Source organism: Lipophrys pholis (genome assembly GCF_963383615.2).
Source record: "Lipophrys pholis genome assembly, chromosome: 5".
Taxonomy (NCBI): Eukaryota; Metazoa; Chordata; class Actinopteri; order Blenniiformes; family Blenniidae; genus Lipophrys; species Lipophrys pholis.
This window is the reverse complement of record NC_137628.1, coordinates 28,409,336-28,428,873: the sequence shown is the minus strand read 5'-3', so window position 1 is coordinate 28,428,873 and position 19,538 is coordinate 28,409,336. Positions and strand designations below refer to the sequence as shown.

General features: G+C 43.4%; 1 protein-coding gene across 3 annotated transcripts in view; it reads right to left on the bottom strand.

Moving 5' to 3' along the window:
- LOC308109910 (protein kinase C beta type-like) overlaps positions 1–19,538 on the bottom strand; it is a 32,653-nt gene extending 13,115 nt beyond the window's left edge. For 2 of the 3 annotated variants that reach the window (XM_080463758.1, XM_080463759.1), the window contains exons 1-3: positions 19,023–19,538; positions 18,496–18,527; positions 3,775–3,857 (exon numbers count right to left, since the gene is read on the bottom strand). In XM_080463758.1, the coding sequence (XP_080319884.1) occupies positions 3,775–3,857; positions 18,496–18,527; positions 19,023–19,186 (279 nt within the window). In that variant the 5' untranslated portion in view covers positions 19,187–19,538. The remainder of the gene's footprint in view (positions 1–3,774; positions 3,858–18,495; positions 18,528–19,022) is intronic. The other variant, XM_080463760.1, reaches the window with a different exon arrangement.

The following is a 19,538-nucleotide window of genomic DNA, read 5'->3' as shown; positions in this document are numbered from 1 at the left end:
TGACATGCTGGTGGATCTCGTCTGTGATTGAACAGTCGTACTGCAGGCGGAACAGACTTTTTAATGATCACTATTAAAAGCTCACTGAGGTTTGGGCCCCAGCATATTTACCGATATGTCATTAGTGGTTCCAAGCTTCAATTGTGGACCATTAATGAATTTTTAAACGGCACTCTGGTCTAATCAAGGATTATTTACCTACATTTGGCTCCATATCAAAACCTTTGAATAAAAGTCCATTCGCACATCCAGTCACTGTGAATATGTACACTGTGTAGAAGAATAAAGGAAGCATACTTTATTTATTAATCCTTTTGGGGAAGTTACTTCTCTGCATTCAACCCGTCCTTCACTGCTCAGGGACCCACAAATAGGAACATGTCAGCAGAGAGATTCACACCTAAACAACTAAACTTGAATTAAACTGCTAGTTTTGATAGCAGTGAGGGACTTACTAAGTGAAGAAAAGTTGACACCCCTCCAGTTAAAACCCTGAAATGTTGTCTTAAGTGGCACAAAAAGTGCATTTTAAGTACCCATTGTATGAAAAGATCATTTTTACGGCACCCAAATACTGTAACTTCTTTCGTTTTTCGCTTTGTGAATAAAGAACAAAGGACAAACAGAGGAGTTAGAGATTAATAAACATCAGTCAAGTGACTTCCGATGCCACACCGACTCACTGGAGGAGTGTGCGTAAGTGAACGAGAGCCATCGGCTCATTAAGCCGAGGCAGCCAAGCAGCACATTTTCCCTTTACCGCTGTGTCTTAATGGGTTTTGGGGCCGACATGTCAGCAGAACAGAGGCCGAAAGGTGACATCTGTGTCTGTGTGTTTCTGTACGTGTGCTCATGAACACACACCAAAGCCCAAAACTGACATCATCCATCAGATCCAACACAAAATATTGAACCTGGACACCAGTGATTTGCTTCAGGGAGCCACGTCTCAATCACTGGGCTGCACCCTTCCAGGCCTGGGTGGTCTGTGGGGTGAAGCTGAGAGAAAGAGAGGGTCCGCGGAGCATTTCCAGCCTCATGGTTGCATCATGAACTGGCACACTGGTCGCCTAGCAACTATGGCGTCAGTCCCTTAATATGGGGAATTGAAAATGGGCAAAACGCTTTTATTTCTGGTGACACTTCAGTTCTGAGAGCTCGAGATACATCTCTCAACCTCAATGAAATGACGTGCATCCATGCCGATTTGTGATTTATTCACTTGGTGAATTCCATTAAGGTGAGAGACGAAACTGAAAGTGTTTTCCTGTCTTCTGGATCAAGTCAAGTTCAGGGGCTTCTTCCACAGATTAATGGCGGTCGCCGCTCACGACAAAAGCCAGTTAGGAATGGAAAGTCACCTACAATTGTTTTCTTACGTAACACTGTGAGTCTTTAAAGGACACACCCGTCGGAGGTCTCATTGTCTTGGAATTGGAGGACACATCTGTGGGCTGTAATTCAATGAAGGGGTCATTGGAATCGGTTTGCCTCCTGCAACTTAAATAATGAGCCTTCAAATGCAGCATTCTAAGGATGCAGCCTCAAAAGTTTTTTACCAGTGTTGGAAATGAAAGACTTGGTCAACTAGCCACAGTGGACGGTGGAAGAGAAATTCTAATTTTCTATATGAGAAAATCTCATTTGTTCGGACATGAGATTTACTCAACTGTGTCTGCAAACCTGCTCGCCTGCACCAGTGTGCTATCAAAGACACACCAACCTGGCGTAACGCAGCAAAATAGACACCAACAGTGGTCGACTTCAGTAAGTGCATTCAACTCATCAGCCTGACCATCATGCACATGGCTCACATGGCTTACTGATATCATGGTGTCAGCAGGTTGCTGTGGCTGATGTGATGATTCTTCATTTATCAGTCTTATTTTAATAATAAATGTCCTTCCAAATAACACTGCGGTATGCATCGCTGTGTTCATTATTTAAAAACAATTAAAAATGTAAGGTCCCCCCCTTGCTGTCCCTCCATGGAGCCCCTATTGAAGACGACTGATCTGGAGCCAAGTCTGATCACTTCTAACAGGTTTATGCCTTCGACTTCAGTTAATGACGAAAACAAACCTCCATCGACTATTTTGACAGATGTTGATTTGATCTAATAAACTTCCAAAATCTTAACACTCTTAGCATTTTGTAGAACAGAGAAGAGTGAATTTGCACATTTAAAAAACACCTACAGTGTAATAACCATTAACATAACAAATGTGGTCTTTCTGAATGTAATAAAGCCGAGAGACTAATAAAATAGAAAAAGATGTTTTGTAACCGTGATTGAGAGTCCTGCATCGTATATCAGGACTATCCCATCCACTATACCTATTTTTGATCAGCAAACTGCATAAAACAAATTTCTTTTTCCAAGAAATAGTGTTCTACTTATGTAGTATTATAACATTCCTCACTGCAGTTATTGCATTTTGAAAGTTTATTTTTTATTTTTAAATGCCACTTCAATAATGTAATCACTAATTACACTATTGGCACTTTATTTCATGATGGGCTTTAATACATTAAAAAAAGCAATAATTGTTATACTGGTGGCAGGTATTAGGACCATTATGATGTTGTTGGTTGTTATTAATGTTATAACGTTATCAGAATTGATCATCCCTTTGGATTATGATTCATTTGGAATAAAAAAAATGATGTCCCACTTCTACAACAAATTACTTACCCCCAACATATCAAGCATTGACAGAATCATAAGTTTGTGGGAGGAAGACCTCGAGGTCGGGTTTGGAGAAGAGGCCAAGTTCAGGCTGCGGGAGAGGTCGACGGGGTTCTTTCAGAGAGTACAGGATACTTCGCAGGGTGCAGCGTATCTCTTCAAACCCCTACTTTTTATTCTGGGGTTACTCCCCTTTGTACAAAGTGCAGTGGGTTCTTACATGTGGAGTTTCCTCCTGGTACTTCAGTTTTGCGTAGAAGTCACAGAACCAATCAGCGCAATTTTTAACAAAAATATCCTGGGTTGTTTCTCTTGAACCATCACATGAGGGGCTTTTTTTTTCTTTTTTTTCCCAAATATCCAACACAAACCTTTTAACAAACTTTCTCTTCTAGCAAGATGAGTTCTTTTGGGTAAAATCTAAACCAGCGTCGATGAACGAGTGGTACGGGGAGCTTTTTAAGGTTCTGCTAATGGAACATTGAAGTTCAACATGACAAGGAAATGAAAAGCTGTTTGATAAGTTATGGGCACCATTCCTAAAATTGCCTGCCAGGCGAGAAAGCAGATCTGGTACAGGAAGGGTGTTTTGATATAAAGTGGCATAGCTGAAGGTGATTTTTTGTTCCCTGCCTAAACTATGCATTTAGTCATCTAACGAGCAAATTCTCAAATTCCTGTTTTCCCTCCTTTAACTCATCTGTATTCGAGCGTTTGTCATGTTCGTTCTGTTTTCGTCTTTGTTATAAAAGTTCAAAGTTAATACAATATTGTCCTCACAAAAAAAAGAATGGATCATCCTGTGAACAATTTATTCTTTTTCAGGGATTTTCAAGACTCAGAAATGACTCCCGACTTTGGGCAGATTCAGAGCAGCTCAGATACGTTTTTGCCAACAACCGGTCGGCTGAATGTCTCAGTTGAGCTCTGGTGTCCAAACTGCCCATGGACTGGGCAAACTCACCCACCACTTCACTAATTCACCCGCATTTTGGCCAGTGGCCGGGTGCTGATGAGGACACAGCTTGTAGATTGCCAGAAAACCTGATATTCTCCATGTTCTTGTGCGGATTTTCTTTACTTACATCGGAGGCAGGTCCTTTGTCGGCCCCCGGACAGGAAAAGGTAACGAATTCATGACAGCGCTTATGGACCACAAAACAGCACACTGGTGGGGGAGAGAGAGAGAGAGAGAGAGAGAGAGAGAGAGAGAGAGAGAGAGAGAGAGAGAGAGAGAGAGGAAACAAACAAACAAAAAAAAAAGTGAATATCAAACTCCTTTCAGTGACACAAAAGCAACAGCAATGAATCAATATGTCAATTAGACAGCATTAGTCACCGCACAATAGTCCACTCGTATTTCAGCAGTTCACATTCGTTCCCTCTTTGCTGTGGAAGTCTATATTTAGGTTCATCTCTTCTGTTTGGATGTTTTTGCAGGAAATCGTGGCGTGCTGGGACGTCTCATAATCACGCCACATAAAATTAAAGCTGCCGCAGGAAACTTCCCACAGCTTCAAATGGCAGCCGGCTCTGTACCTGGTGGTCTGACTGCAGGCTTCCTGCTCGCTGCTTGAAACCATTCGGCAGAGTGAGCGACTGAAATAAACACCCTTTATACACTCTGCCTAATATAGCACATCCACCCAGTAATTAAATAAATCCTTTTATAGGGACAGTGGAAGGACAGAAAAATGCTCGAGATCTCCGGATGCTTGCTGACTAGCGGTTAAAAAGGACAAAACAGATTAGATTTGGTGATAAACATTGACAATCGGCTGATTATTTGGTGAAATAACACTTTTGCCAGGAGCGTTAACCATCTCAGTCAGTCCCAACAGCACTCCACATTCAGAAGTCACAAAGGAGTAAGAACACCACAAAATATTCACATTTCAGAAGCGACAACAGGCATGTTAGGAGATAATTAAGAAATAACTTGTTCTTTTACAGCCGATTGTTCTCAGGTCTATAAAGGATTTCAGTGAAATACACCAGCTGAACAGTTTACTGAGGACTCCAGACCGATACTAATCCACTGGAACATAAAAGTGGTCCGATATCGCCTCACACTAACCTCTTAAATCAGGGAATCAATGAAGGAGGAGAAATGGGGAGATTTTTTTTTAGATTAATGACAGTGACAGAAGCAAAACTGGCTGTAAGTATATATTGAAAAGTTGAACAATGTTTTTCTTTTCCCTAGAGACGCGGTGTGATCCATTTCCTACCGTTTCTACCAGAAGAGCTATAGCGTCTTTCAGACGCATCCCGGACGACTCTCATCGTTCAGATTCATTAAAAATACTTAAAAAGTCCATTTTTGCCAAACGACATGCAGAGGAAAAAAAAAATCAAGGGAGTTCTTACAGAAAAGATGTAATGAATCTGGTGTTTTTGCAAGACTTAATGAACTTGGTGAAACAGGCCTGAACTCAAAGTCACTAAAATGTGGGGGAAATGATCATGAGCGTTTTTGAATTTTAATTTCAGAAAAGTTTCACAGTTACTCAACGTTTTGTCAGCGATGTCTGTTTACACAGAAATGCTGAATGAGGTGTAGACGGACAATGTTTTTCCATTAAAGGGGCCATACTATGCGAAATTCCCTTTCTAATAGTTTTCTGACGGTAATATGGGTTCTTCTACCTGGGGATGAGGACCCAGAAGTTAAAAAAAAATTAAAAAGTGTCATCCCTCTCACTCGCTTTTTCCACTTTTTAGAGGACAAGAGCACCAGTGAGCGAATCATAAATCGTAGAGGGCATTGAACAATCACAGTCACGGTAGGCTCTCCCGTTGCCCCCCACTGGTAGTGTAATTAATACCAGGAGACATTCAACATAAGATAATTCATAGGGTCCCTGTCTGCAGAGTCCGCGTGACGTCAAAATCGTCATCCACAGCAGTGCGCTCCGACGGCGCTGCGCCACAGCCTACTGGGTGCTTGTGTGAGGAGATCCACCATCTTCCCGTCTGAACAATCACAATTTAAAAGCAAATAAAGAGCCAGAGGGCTCAGAACTCCTGGAGTGAAACACAAACTACTTTAGGAAAGGACAACGCTGCCACCAGAAGATGTTTTCAGGATCGTTGCGTTACAATATGGAACGGAAGTGAGCCCAGAGAGAAGTATGCATACAATTGTGTGCCCAATGTGGAGGGCTTAGTTAGCAGGCGCTACCGTAGGCTGCTTGGTAGTAACTGTGACAAAACATACGACAAAACTAAGTAACATATTCAGACACTTAATATGTTTAAACAATCATTCTGAAACATCCAGAGTCTGAACTTTTTCAGGAGCTTCTCTTTCTGGGTCAGATTCTGGTTCAAACTGGTAAAGCTTGGTGTGGATTTGAGGCAAAAATCTTAATAATGATAATAAATAAAGAGACCTTTAAAGGTAAAACTACCAAGTCCCAGGAGAATATAGACTGGGAGTCAAGACAGTCTGGAGACAAACGTTGTTATTGTTGTCCATCTGTTCAAGCATGTGCAGAAGAACTATTTACCACGGGCGTGGTGCAGAGGAGCAATTGTCGCATTTCAAAAAAGTTGTTTCTTCTTCCTTTTAAATGAAGTTGAAGCGTTTTCAAAAAAGTTGTGTTTCTCGTGACTGTTCTGCTGTGGTGTAAACGGACACCCAAATGTAGGAACTGTAGTCATGAAATGGAAAAAAACTGCAAAATAACGTCCATAACTGCCATGTGTGTTGGGGTAAATTGGATCGTGGTAAGAAAAATATTTATGCTTAAAATGGAAATCACATTCTTACTGGGCTTGACAGTTTTAGGAAGTTTGTAGGAGATTTCATGCTTGAGAAAAACAATATAGCAAATCTTTATTGCTGATGCTTTGAAAAATTGTAATTGTATTATTAAGTACTCATGGTCATGCTCTGTATGTATGTTATCCCCCCTTAAGTACACAAAAAAGAGCCAAACATGTACAGAAATCTTAAGTTCAAGTCTTTGTTAAGATGAGTTCTGCCTGGCAGTTCAGAATGGAGTCCTCACCCGAGAGCGCGTGCTGGGACAAGTAAAAACTTCTTTTCTGAAAGCACATCTGACGTTTGACTTTAAAGGTGTCTACACTTAAGAGAAAATGAACGGGATAATGTCTAATGTAATTTCCAGACCATTGAGCACTCCTGAATATAAGCCGCACCCACCAATTTAATATAAAAAAAAAAAGAACAAAAAGAAAGTTCAGAGTTACGTGATGCACCTGAACGCATCACCCATGTTTCGGTGGCATGAAGCTCTTTCATCTGTAAAATCCCATAAATTAGCCGAGTCATCGTTTGAGCGGCAGGATTCAAAGCGTGTAAAAAAAGTAGCTGGAAATTACAGTAAATAACATTTTAATTTTAAACTGACTGTAATGACGTAAAATATCCCCCCAAAAAAGCATCCTTCCATTTTTGTAGCTCTAACCAAATCATGAAAAACACATTTTATTTTGGCATCAGTGTTAAATTCATGCCTTTTCTCATTATATCTTCTTCTTCTTTCAGCTCCTCAAATCAGGGCCACAGGGGACCATGTGACATGATTTGGCACAGGATTCTACTCTGGACGCCCTCCCCCTGATGTCAACAGTAGGATTCAGACCAGTGAACGTCTGGTCTCAAGTTGGCTTCCCTAACCTCTCGGCCGCCACTGCTCCTTGCTAAATTCACAGCTATAACAGTCACAATTAATATCCAGCATCCTCCCCTGCAAGCACAGCTGTGTGTGGGATGCAGTTCTGAATGCATTCAGGCAGAACTCGACACACAACCATCACAATACGAGAAAACTCTGCAACGCCTCATACCTTTGTTCATTATTACAGTGATATTACATGTGGTGAAGGTGCTAATATAGACGTGGGAATAACAGTAGGTTACAAGTGTCAACCAAATGCGTCACTCACTCGTTGCTCAGGCATCGCAAAGGCCAACCTCACAGCCACTTGATGGCTGATGGGTTAAATCCATAAGCTCTTGTGATTGGTCTAAAGTGCAATAAATACACTATTCAAGGTGTTCGTTTGGAGACTCTTCAAACACAAATGTAACTGTGGCCTGGTAATGTGTGTGTGTGTGTGTGTGTTTTTCTCTGTGTTTGTCCTTTTATGGACTGGTGACCTATCCAGGGTGTAACTTGAATTCCCCCGTAGCGAGCCGCGATACGCTAAAGCACCGGGCGACCCTAAATTGAATGAAGTGGTACATTATATAGGAGTATCAATAATTAACCTTTTAGTATTTCGAGAAGCATTTAGGTTTATCATTTGTGCAGAACTGCATAAATGCCATTTCAAATGCCCGAAGAACATTAAAAACATACAATGGAGGTTTAAAGAAAAAGAAGAAAGATTGTAAACATGTTTAATTTGATTAATTCTTCCCCATCCTTTTTCTTACTTACTAAGCAGTTGTGGAGTTTGTCATACAGAAAAGGAAAGATATCACCCTGAACGTTATGATAACTTTTAGATAACAGTTACGTCAGAAACCTGGATTAAGTAATCTGATAATGAAAGTGAATTTTGTTTGAACAGATCCGGTGCTGATTCAGCAGACATGGAGCGACGGAGCTAAACGTGGATAAATGTGCTTTAAAATGAACAACTGAGTCATAAGAAAGGCATCAGAGAGTCTGCCTCCCCTCTGGGTCGGGTATACATAAAGTGAAATCTAGGCCTTTAAATTTTGATCAGTCACATGCTAACCACAATGACATGAACACGGCCAACACTAAAACTCCATTTAGATAAAAACGGGCAGTTTCGGGTGACACACTCTCTTTACAGCAGCCTGACTTTGTGGTTTAGCCTCGTATCACGAGTGTATTTTTTACATTAAAAGCCCTGCACAGTGCTGGTTTAATCCATTTCACAATAACAGGGAATATTCACTAAAAATGGATTTAAGACACCAATACAGTTCACATTTTTACAAAAAGCGTGAGACGATTATGGAACATAGTCACACAAAACACTGACGAGCTTCATCTATAAAGAAAAAAAAAAAAAAAAAAAAAGCGCACACGGGCACACCTGTAGGGTGACATTACGCTCTGCTTTAATCTTAATTATTCACCTTCATTATATTTTCATGAGGCTCTGTGGCAACTGGAGGCATTTAGTGCAGGTTTTCGAGCAGTTAAGCCGAGCGTTCATGATTGTACGTTTATTTGTAGACGGGCTGATTTTTGACCAAGAAAGAGGCGGAACAGCGTCTTGCAGTGCAAATCAGTTGAACTCCGTCAATTTGCAGCCCTGCACAATACAGATGAGCCAGCAAACTGTGACCAGAGGGAAGAAAAGGGACAAACTAAGAAGAGAAACGAGACGGAGAATGAGAGAGGACGATAAGAAACTGAAGAGTGTGTGTCTCTCTCTCTCCAAGAACCAGATATGAGGGAAGAGGATGTTCTGACTGAAAGAAGCTTCAAGGAGCCGTTTGACGGTTCAGTGACGATGTGAAAGTTCAACTACGGGTAAAAGCCGGCGTTCGGCAGCTCCGCGTTGGCATGGGGGATTCGGGTATGCATTATGCCAATGAGGGTCCTCGTAAAGATGGAAGCAGACATGTGTGTGTGTGGGCAGGAAGGGATGGGGGCACAGCTGGGTTTGAGGCAATGTGAGGGGGTGGAGATTCAGTTGTGTGTTTGCAGCATGTCAGAAAGAGAGAGCGAGAGAAGCGGCGCGGCAGAAAACGGCGAAGAATGCCGCTGCACTTTAAAGCTTTTTGTCCATAAATATCGTCCGTCTCTCTCACATACACACACTCTTAAACACGGACACACATACACAATACTGAAAGACAGGCCTAGTGACCTGGCGAGGAGGTCTCTGCTCTGTTGCCTAGCAACCAGGCTAAACCCCCCCCCCCCCTTCAGTGGAGTCCACGCACACCGCCCCATTCCGTGTGATTGACGGCGTTGGCGGCAAATCAGAGCCCCTCCAAAAAAGATCCCTGCGAAAAAGCCAAGCAGGACGACAGCGGGACGACAGTTTCACATCAACAGGAGGCGCGCTGGGAAATTCCACCATCTTGGAAGAGTAACAGTCCGCAAGCCACAGACGGAGACTCGCACAATCACAATTCCATCCTCCAAAAAATAAAAATAAAAAGTAGCCCTGCACCTGGAGGGCTCTCTAAAAGCCGACAGCACCTTCTCGACAGGCTGTCGAGTTAGAACAACCGACACTTCAGGGCCGACCGCATTCTGGATCGAGTCCAGTTACCTTGCGGTGAATTCGGGTCAGTGCTGGCTGTGCTCGTGTGGCCACACCGAACTGTGCAGCTATGTGTTTGTTTTCTCAGCGTCAGTGACACCACTGTACCTGCAATCAATATCTCAAACCGGCGAGCCTGTCATCCAATCGATGCCAGATCTACTATTTCAACCGCCCGTCAGGCAATGATCACGATGAAAAGTGAACCGCAGACATGAACCGATAAGATTCCTTCTCACCACATCTGTCAAACCAACATTTTACAGATGAATGTCAGCAGTCTTAAGAGTCAGTGAGGCTATGACGACTGTCATCTGTAGTTAAACAGCCCAGATCTGACTGTTTTATAACCCCTAATCAAAAATAACACACATCGGTTAAGCATTTTAAAAAAATACACAGTTCCTCAAAAAAAAGTAAGAAAAAACAAGCAAACCCACTAATGGTCCTCAGATATATTCATTACCGAGAACACTTACAGTCAGTCTGATTTACAACAGCGAGGTCAAGAGCCGATTACACACCGAGTGGGACGAATGAACCAATCGAAACTGCAAAATATTCCTCGCCAATGATTTTACACAATTGAGACAAATGTTCAATAAAGCCTCCGATTCATGCCAGCAGATTTCTTTCAGAAATTAAAATCCTCATCGAGTTATGGGACGCTTCTCCTTCACTTTCTCCTCTATTGAGAGCAATTTGGACACATCTCCCTTATTTTATTTTTATTTAAGGCAGAGAATCGTCACGCTGAGGTTCTTATCTGCGCATGAAAGTGTGTCCCAATAAATTACTGACAGTCTGACACTATTTGAGATTTTCAGGGAATGCCAAGTGTGGAAACACAAAATATCATCAGGTTCAACGCTGCTGCTGTGACGTCATGTCTGGTACCCTCCAGCGAGGGTTGAAGGACACTTGTGTGGAGAAGCAAGCTTGTAACTGCAAGGTCACAGATTCCAGCGACAAACAAGGGGATTTCAGTGGGCAAAGTCGAAGCCACCGCTTGTCTCCACCATAATTGCCACCATTGTTTGGCCCTTCAGCAAGCACCTGGGGTGGGTTTGAAATGGAGGACACACAAAAAAAACAATAGATGTGTTTTACTCGAAACAAATAGCTTAAGTATGGGATCACATCACCTCAAGGAATGAAGGATCATTTTCTGTTATACAGAGCGTCTTGAACTGTTCATGTCTCTGGAGAAACTAAATAAGTTGGTCTCATGCTGTCACTGGAAGAATTAGGAGCCCAACGTACAATAGTTCCAACAAGAAGACAGTAGCCATTATACTCAGATCAGCAGTGAGGAGAAGGCAGCCGATCAGGGAAAATCCCAAACATCCTCAGAGGGGGAAAAAAAAAAAAATACTTCACTGGAGTCACTTTTGGAGTTTTGAGTCAGTCGGTTCTACAAAATCTGCAGTCATCCAGTATCATCATAGGCGTGACACAACATGGACATTATCAGATCAATTCGTTCGATATTGGAGGATCCCACCAATTGAATGACTTCGCTTGAAATCAGGTGAATGTTTCCATGACGCTTGATTTCCTTTGCTCATCTCACTCGTCGTGCAGCGTTATCATCCAATCAAAACTGTTAAAGCATCCGGTTTCTAAGCTCATGACTAAAAAAAAAATGCTTCACAAATGATTGACAAAAACTTCTACAAGGAATAATACACATATTGACATTGATATGTATGATTGCATATGAATACAATTAAACACAGAGAGTAAGAAGTTAAATAAGGTAGGGAAAAAATAACCACCCAAAGAAATGTTTGATTACATTAAAAGGTAGAAATGTCTAAAATCAATAAATAGTTAAGTATACAAAACTATTTTAAAACCACAGACATATAAATATTAGTACATATAAAACCATAGTGAAAGAGTAAAATTTTTATATTTTGCACAATTTATGAGAATATTATCTGTTAAAAACATGACGTTGGTCCGTCGTTTCATTTTGAACATCTGCATTAGATTTAGGAGACACAGTTAAGATTTCGCTGTGTTCACCAGACAACCAATCTGACTGCAATCAAGATTCCCTCCCTCAAGCTACACGCTAATCACACCCTCACTATGATCTGCATCTACATTCAGCAGTTTATCTACAGGTTTATACACACCAATAACTTGGCCAGGCCCACAGCACGGTAGATTGAAATTTTACTCCACCGTTTCAAAGTTTAACCAATATCGTGCTCAAAGTTTTGGACTCTGTGGTCTTTATAGATTACGCTCTGTGCCGATCTTTAATTTAATAGCAAATGAATCGACTTTAAATCGAGCTATTGCACAGTTGGCAAAGGTTGTTTTTCCCTTTAATTAACACGAGCAAAAGAGCACTAAGCTGAGTCTGTATAGTATTTTACAGTTATTCAATATGGTGTCGGCAGCACATTTAGCAGAACAACAGCATCAGCAAACGTTTCATTACTGTGCCTGCAAAGAAAGGCATTCTGTTACTGATTTAATAGAAGATTATCTGCTCATAGTCCACCTCTTGGGCTTGCATTCATAGCATGAATAGCTGTGCCCAAAAATCCTTTTTATATTGCGAGTTCAATCTCAAAAAGGATCGTCAGAGCAACAGCTCTCCAAGACTGTTGATATTCATACATTTTTTAAGAGTTTCTGGACCCTCTCCCAGATAGTAAATGTAGAATGGATGTAAATGGACTTTACTTATTTAGCGTATTTCCACTGAATCAACAGTCACATTCATCCCCCATTCAAACACACCAATGGTGACGGCTGCCATGAAAAGTGCTCACACACCATCGGCAGCAATGGGGCTTTAGTGTCTCGCCCAAGGAAAGACACATTTACAGGCAAAGATGGGGGATCGAACATTGAGATCAGAAGACAGGACGCACCACCAACTGAGCCACTGCCACAGCTGCTAAAGACCCCCTGACACAATTCTGTATTTGCTGTGAAAACAGTTCAAAGCAGGGGGAGTGTGTTGAGGAGACGGCAGAAAAGCTGCATATGTATTTCTATTGGATGCAGAATTAGTAAAAGCCCTCCAGTGCAGGATGAGTCATCAGACATTTGACACTGTTTCACAGAAAGAGAAAAACAAGGAGAGAATTGAATACAAACAAAACTAAAGTTATATCATTTGATGCTAATTTGGTCCGGATCAAGGGCTCAAACTAATTTGACAAAGGTTGACACTCAAGCACAGAAATGCAGTCACTTTCTATATGCTTCCACTGCTCAGGGATGTGTACACTTAAGTCAGCTTAACGATTAAATGTTCACCCTCTTGCAAGACGGCAGTAAAAACAATAGTCCGATAAACCAATTAAGTTTTTCATTCATGTGCAAGTCCTCTTAACTGTCATACAGCCGCCCACCACTATTCGGGGCTACAGAGCCATCAGTCAACAAATGTTGACAAATGGAGAAATGTTGGAGTGACGGCCTCTTGTAAAACAAGCATCATTCGTCAGTATTTCCATCCAGACACAAACACAAGGCAGCAGACTGCATCACAATAAACAAACTGGCACATAATCAATCTACTGCTGCAAAACACAAAATTAAACTCAGGTGTTTGGATATTGACCAATAAGTGACAGTTGTTGCTGCTGGCTGTTTCACACTCAGGCCAATTGGACACCGTTTACCCTGAGACGCTGTAATTCTCCCTCACTTTGACGAGACAATGCAGCTCATCACAGCCTGAATACACATAAAATTTTTGTACTTTTTTTTCCTAGACGACGTGACTGAATTATAAAGGGGTCATATTATCCCGCTTTTCAACACTTTCACATGGGTCTCGGTCCAGAAACACTGTATTCTAAGTTTATCGCCCTAAATCCAGCTTCTCCTTGATTTTCCTCCATTTGAATATTGGATCATAGGGGCTGCATTCAGAATCTGCTGTGTCTGTGTGAGCTGGACTGGCTCCGCCCACACATGCCCATCTTGGGAAGAGGAGGAAGTACTTCCTCTCGTGGTGCCATGTGCCAGAGCAGAGCTGCCTGACTGTGGGAGGAGTCAAAGGGAGGGCCTACCTTGATTGGGATTGGCTAAACCCCCGATGACACTATATAGGGTTTGATTTCTGATTGGCTGGTTGGAGCAACACACTTTTTAAAACACAGACTGCGGGAGCAGTAAGCCTGGGCTGTGCACATGAAGTCTAGTTACTATTTACATATTAGTTATACTCATGGAGTCTTGAAATGGTGAAGGACAGCAAGCAGAGGAATACACCAAAAAGCAAAGAATTTGACACGATATGTGGTCCGACTCAGAGCTGGCTTCACCAGGCCCCCAAACAATCAGCAGCCAGTGATGAGCGACACTAGTAGTCGTCGAGCTAGCACCAGCTAGCAGCCATCGCTAACCGATGCAGAGCGAGATGGAAATGTAATTGTCTTCACAGGCTCTAACTCACGCTGCTGTCTCATCAGATCAATGCTCAGATGGTGATCCAATCTGTCCAAGGATTGTTCCCAGAGTCTGACTCTAATCTAAAGTGATGTTTTATGTTCTGAGCTCCAGCCTTTCACAAACATCACCCAATCTCACGCGACGCAAAGACAACATACTTCGGGACAACAAATGACTTTTTCAGGACAAAAGTGAATCATTAATTTGGTGACGGCTGAACTCCATGGAGCAGCTTCTATATCAGGATCCCAGTATAGTATTATAACGTATAAGTTGTATAAACAGCAGGACTTCAGCAGGAAGAAGAATCACATAACGTCATTGACGCTTTACTGTTAATATGACCAGTTAAAATACTTGCAGTAAAGTTTGTACCAAGACCCACCAACACTTCCTTTTCCGCCTCCATTCACTGCTTCAGATCAATATTTTATAATCACTCATTTCAACTGAACGAAATAAGCTAATGTGGCTTTTACCAATGTCATCCAATGAGTCAAAGAAGTTAGGCTGAAAGTCTCGGCCCGATATCCGCTCAGAGATTTCTTTCTTTCTTGAGCAGGAAACAACATGAGACTCACTTCCTCTTTTCGCCTTTGGCGGACTCAGATTTGCAGACTAATACAAATAAACAACAGTGAGAGAAAAGCTACAGGCAGAAAAGAAAGACAGGGAAAAAAAAAAAATAAAGATTTTGAATACCTGCAGAACAGGTATCCAAACACACCCACAATGCACAGAAGACGCCTTTGTCACACACACACACAGACACACACACACACACACACGTATTTTGCTGAAACACTCCGTCAGCGCCGCACGTCAGAACAAGTCCACACCACATGTCTGGCATTCCTCTGAACCACGGGCACGCCACTGTTCACACAGTCCTCACTGTGAGCTGCTCACGATTCCCCCGCTTTGCTCTCACGTTAGGTTAAAGAGGACGGAAATCCCTGAATGAACCGAGCGGTGGTGAAAAGATAGAGTAAAAACCAAGAGTCACTCGGGTTACATAAAATCAGTGTCGCAATAGAATTCCCGTCGCTATTTTTTTCAAATTCAGCCACCAAATAGCCCCAAAAAATACTAACAGAAAGCTTCTGGTACCGTACAACAACAAGTCACCAAAACTGGCATGTCACAGCAACCATTGTGGATTTTAGGGGAATTTGATGTTTGCAAATACAAGAAAAAGTCATTTTAAGCTAAGCTTTAGGAAAAAGTGTGGGGGGGGTTAAGAATCACAGTTTTTGTTCCATGTAATCCATGATGTTTTAGGTTGGGTCAAAAAATAATGGAGAGAAATGTGAATGAAGAGCAACTCACAAGCAGATATCATCGTTTCTACACCGAGTCAACAGATGGATGTTTAACAAAAGTGTAGTTTTGGGGAAAGCAGACAGTCGTTGGACCAACAATCGACTATCGTGCTTGTTGTGACTTCAGCACATGATGAACTTTATGAACCGAGCTGAAATGTAGACGTGTGTGAATGACCAACCCAAAGCTTTGTGGGATCTTAAAATACACTTTGCGTTTTTTTGTGAATCGTTTGAACACACCGGCTATGAACCACGTTACAACGTGTGCTGCACAATGACAGTGGTCAGCAATTTGACAAATATTTGTCTGAACTAAATGCCTTTGTTTGTTTGGGTCCAGGGTGTACCTGACCTTTCACCCACTGTCAACTGGGATCTGCTCCAGTCTTAGGTTGGGATCCTAATGCCCGCGACACACCGTGTGATTTTAATCTTATTTAGTTCACAGCTTGCCACACTGTACGACATGAATCTAATAAACCTGGGACGCGACAGAAGCCAAGTGAGTCGACGTGATTGCGCAAGATTAACGTGTGCCATCCATTCACGAAATCCCAACATGAGCAGAGTCCTTGCCCTTGTGGAATTCATGTGTTTCGAGGGAAATCCCAGTAAAGTTTTTGTTGATTTTTTCGCCGCGTTTTGCCATTGAAGCCGCGAAGCATCCATTTTGGTTTTAGCGTTTAGTTTCCTCCTGATCAGCACGTCTTTGGTTGGTCGCAGCAGCCGCCACAATCACCCCAAGATTTCTGACACCCTCAGAATTTTAGCGCAGGTTATATTTGGTAGCAAGACCATGACAGCGGCCCCCCTGGAACCCGACGACTGGACGACTGATTTCGGGTCAAGACAAGGATATTGCCACGATTACCTCGCGATTGTCTTCATTTGTCTGAGACGGACAAAAGTCGCACAGTGTGCAAAAGCACAGGCTTTAAGCTTGTGTTTAGAAGGTATAGAAGATAGACGACCAAACCGTTGCTTGCTGGGTGTCCAAGGTGAAGATTTGCTTCCTGCATAGAGTTTCAGTCTGATCGTCACTCAACAAAACCACCCCGTCTTTTATCATTTTCACCTCTTAGAGGATTTACTTAATCCAGCTTAACTTTCTCACATTTTCACTTCCTATGTTTCACTGTAATCGTGGATCATCAATGTACAGCACCAACCTTTTGAGCTGTTTGATCACAGAGGCCTAGTAACAGTGTAAAATGTTTAAAAAAAAAAAAAAAAAAAACACCTTCTCACTGAACAGTTAAGAGATTAATGTCTCTAAAAATGTAAAGAAAGTTCAGGCACTCTGGTGCTGAAACAAGATAAGTACACAAGCTGGACGACTGAGAATCTGCAGACGCACGACATTTCACTGTTGATATTTCACTGCTCATGCTGATTAGGAGACATGTTTTTTTGTTTTTTTTAATCCAAATCATTTCAAACCACTTCTATTGGAAAGTAAGGGAAAAAATGATCAAGCCTTGACATTTGAAAAAAGCAAATAACACGATTTAGAATTTTTTTTGCTTGAATGTTAATAATGAAACTTATTGAAAGGTGTTTTGTTGCTGCAGCTCCACCAGATGAAGCTCAATTCATTCTCGGGTCAGTTTCCGCTGAAATTGTTAAATAATCAAGACGCCTGAACTCTGACCTTCAAAGTTGCTGACTTCAGTTGGTTTGTAAGATGAGCTACTTTTCATAACTTCCCTGTAAACTTTGGTCACCGACTCTACACAAGCACCCCCCCCCCCCCAGGGTCTGTTACATAAGAGGCTTTCTATATATTTAAGAGTTATCCGTTTTCAGTTAACTGCTGGAAGCTCTCCGCGACGACACCTGATCTGACCACAGCACTACCTACTTGTACACCGTGTGTGTACATGCTCAAGGGCTAAAACTGAACACGTACCAATGGGCAACATTGCACAATTGTTGTACAAAGTCGTATTTCAATTATTTTCCTGGATTACAAGCATAGCTGCAGACGAGAGAGTTGGTTTTTTTATTTCTTTTATTTTACCCCTCAAAAAATAAAAATGACACAACTTTGCACAACTACTCCAGTTGGGGAAGGCTCAAGCCAAACAGCTGCTGGAGGAAACTGTCTTCTCTCTAGACCTGGTCACATGACTGGAGCCAGCTGAGCTGTGGTGGGTGTCTAAGAAGAATCAGTGAAGAAGAGGAAGTGATACTGGGAGCAGAACAACAACATTTGCTGCAGCACAGTGGCACGTATGTGATTGCTGGGAGCCACTACGTTGCGGCAGGGGGCCGTTTATGAGACCATTTTGTGCAGAGGTCCGTGTCTAGACGCCCACCCACCCATCATCACCATCGCCACGACTGGCCGCCCGCCCACAGACACACATCACCACACTCCTACGCACAAACCCACCATTTTACAGCTCCAATCAGATGTCAAGCTCGATGTTAGGGGGGAGCAAACAGCTCAAGGAGTCTAACTTCCTGGTCTGCCCGCCTCCCTCCCGTCTCTGCTCGGCCAAATAGCAGACATCTCAGCTTTCACCACTCCACCGACTCTTCTTCTCTTACGTCTCACACTGTCTCTTCGGGAGGAGTGTTCTCACTCTCATTTATCACTGCTGGCAAGCACCTGCTCTGAGTTTGACACCTGCCTGCCAACACCAACGTGCTGTCAACAGAGGAGCCAACAGGTCAGTCTAACAGTGTGCAGACCTCCCCTCCAAAACACAACACAACAAACACAAACACACAGCAACACTCCCTCAGACAGTGAACGTCCGTCCACACACCCACAGCCATATGCAGCAGAGGGATTTGTGAATGAGCCACTGCTCTTACCTTGGCACTGGAATCCCTGCTTCCCAAAGCCCCTGTGGTGGACAAGAAGACAGGGATGAGAACGTTTTGGGGGGAGAAGCAGTGACTTATAAGACGCAAGCTTGTAGATACATGCAATCACACATGGACACACTGATCAACACACACAGCTGCTGCTGCTGCTGCTACTGCAACAGCAGCAGTGGGGCCCTGCGTCTCCAGCAGCATTCCTCCACCAGACCTCCACATCCAGAGGTGGGAGTCGGAGGAGGAGGAGGGGGTTGATGCGCTAACCCCCATCCCACCCCCCACCCCCCACCGGCCCGCCGGTGCTGTCGCATTGTGGAGGACCGGAGGGCTGATGGCGCACCGCGGTGTTTCTGATGACAATGACAATGAATGAAACGCTGCGGTGTCAGTGTGGAGGCAGGCCGAGTGCGGCCGCAGCAGCAAGTGAATCACCTGTGTGTGTGTGTGTGTGTGTGTGTGTGTGTGTGTGTGTGTGTGTGTGTGTGTGTGTGTGTGTGTGTGTGTGTGTCTCCACTCACCAGATGAAGTCCGTGCAGTGGCTGCAGAAGGTGGGTTGCTTGAAGAAGCGCGCAATGAACTTGTGGTCCTTCACCTCGTGCACGTTCTTCTGTCGGAGGGCTCCCTGGCGGGCGATGCCGCGCGCGTTCTCCGGTACCTCTCCGTCGCTGTTTGGGTCAGCCATCTTAACGAGGAAGCGGTCCGAGAGGAGCGAGGGGGTGAGGAGAGAGACGACAGAGAGGGAGAGACGACGGAGGCGGCGAGGGAGAACGAGTGGCGGCGCAGGTGCCTCCTCCTCCTCCTCCTCCTCCTCCTCCTCCTGCTGCTGCTCCTGCTCCTGCTCCTCCTGCTCTCCGCCCCGCTGGCCGCCTCGGTGCCGCTCGTGCCACCGGTGTCGGTGAGCGTCCGACTCTCGCGCTGAAGCTGCTGCCGCTGCTTCTTCCGGCGGGTCCCCGTGCCGCCGCCGCCGCGCGCCTGCTTCCCTGTTCTCACCCAATGTGTTGCTGTTTACACCTCTCTCTCTCTCTCTCTCTCTC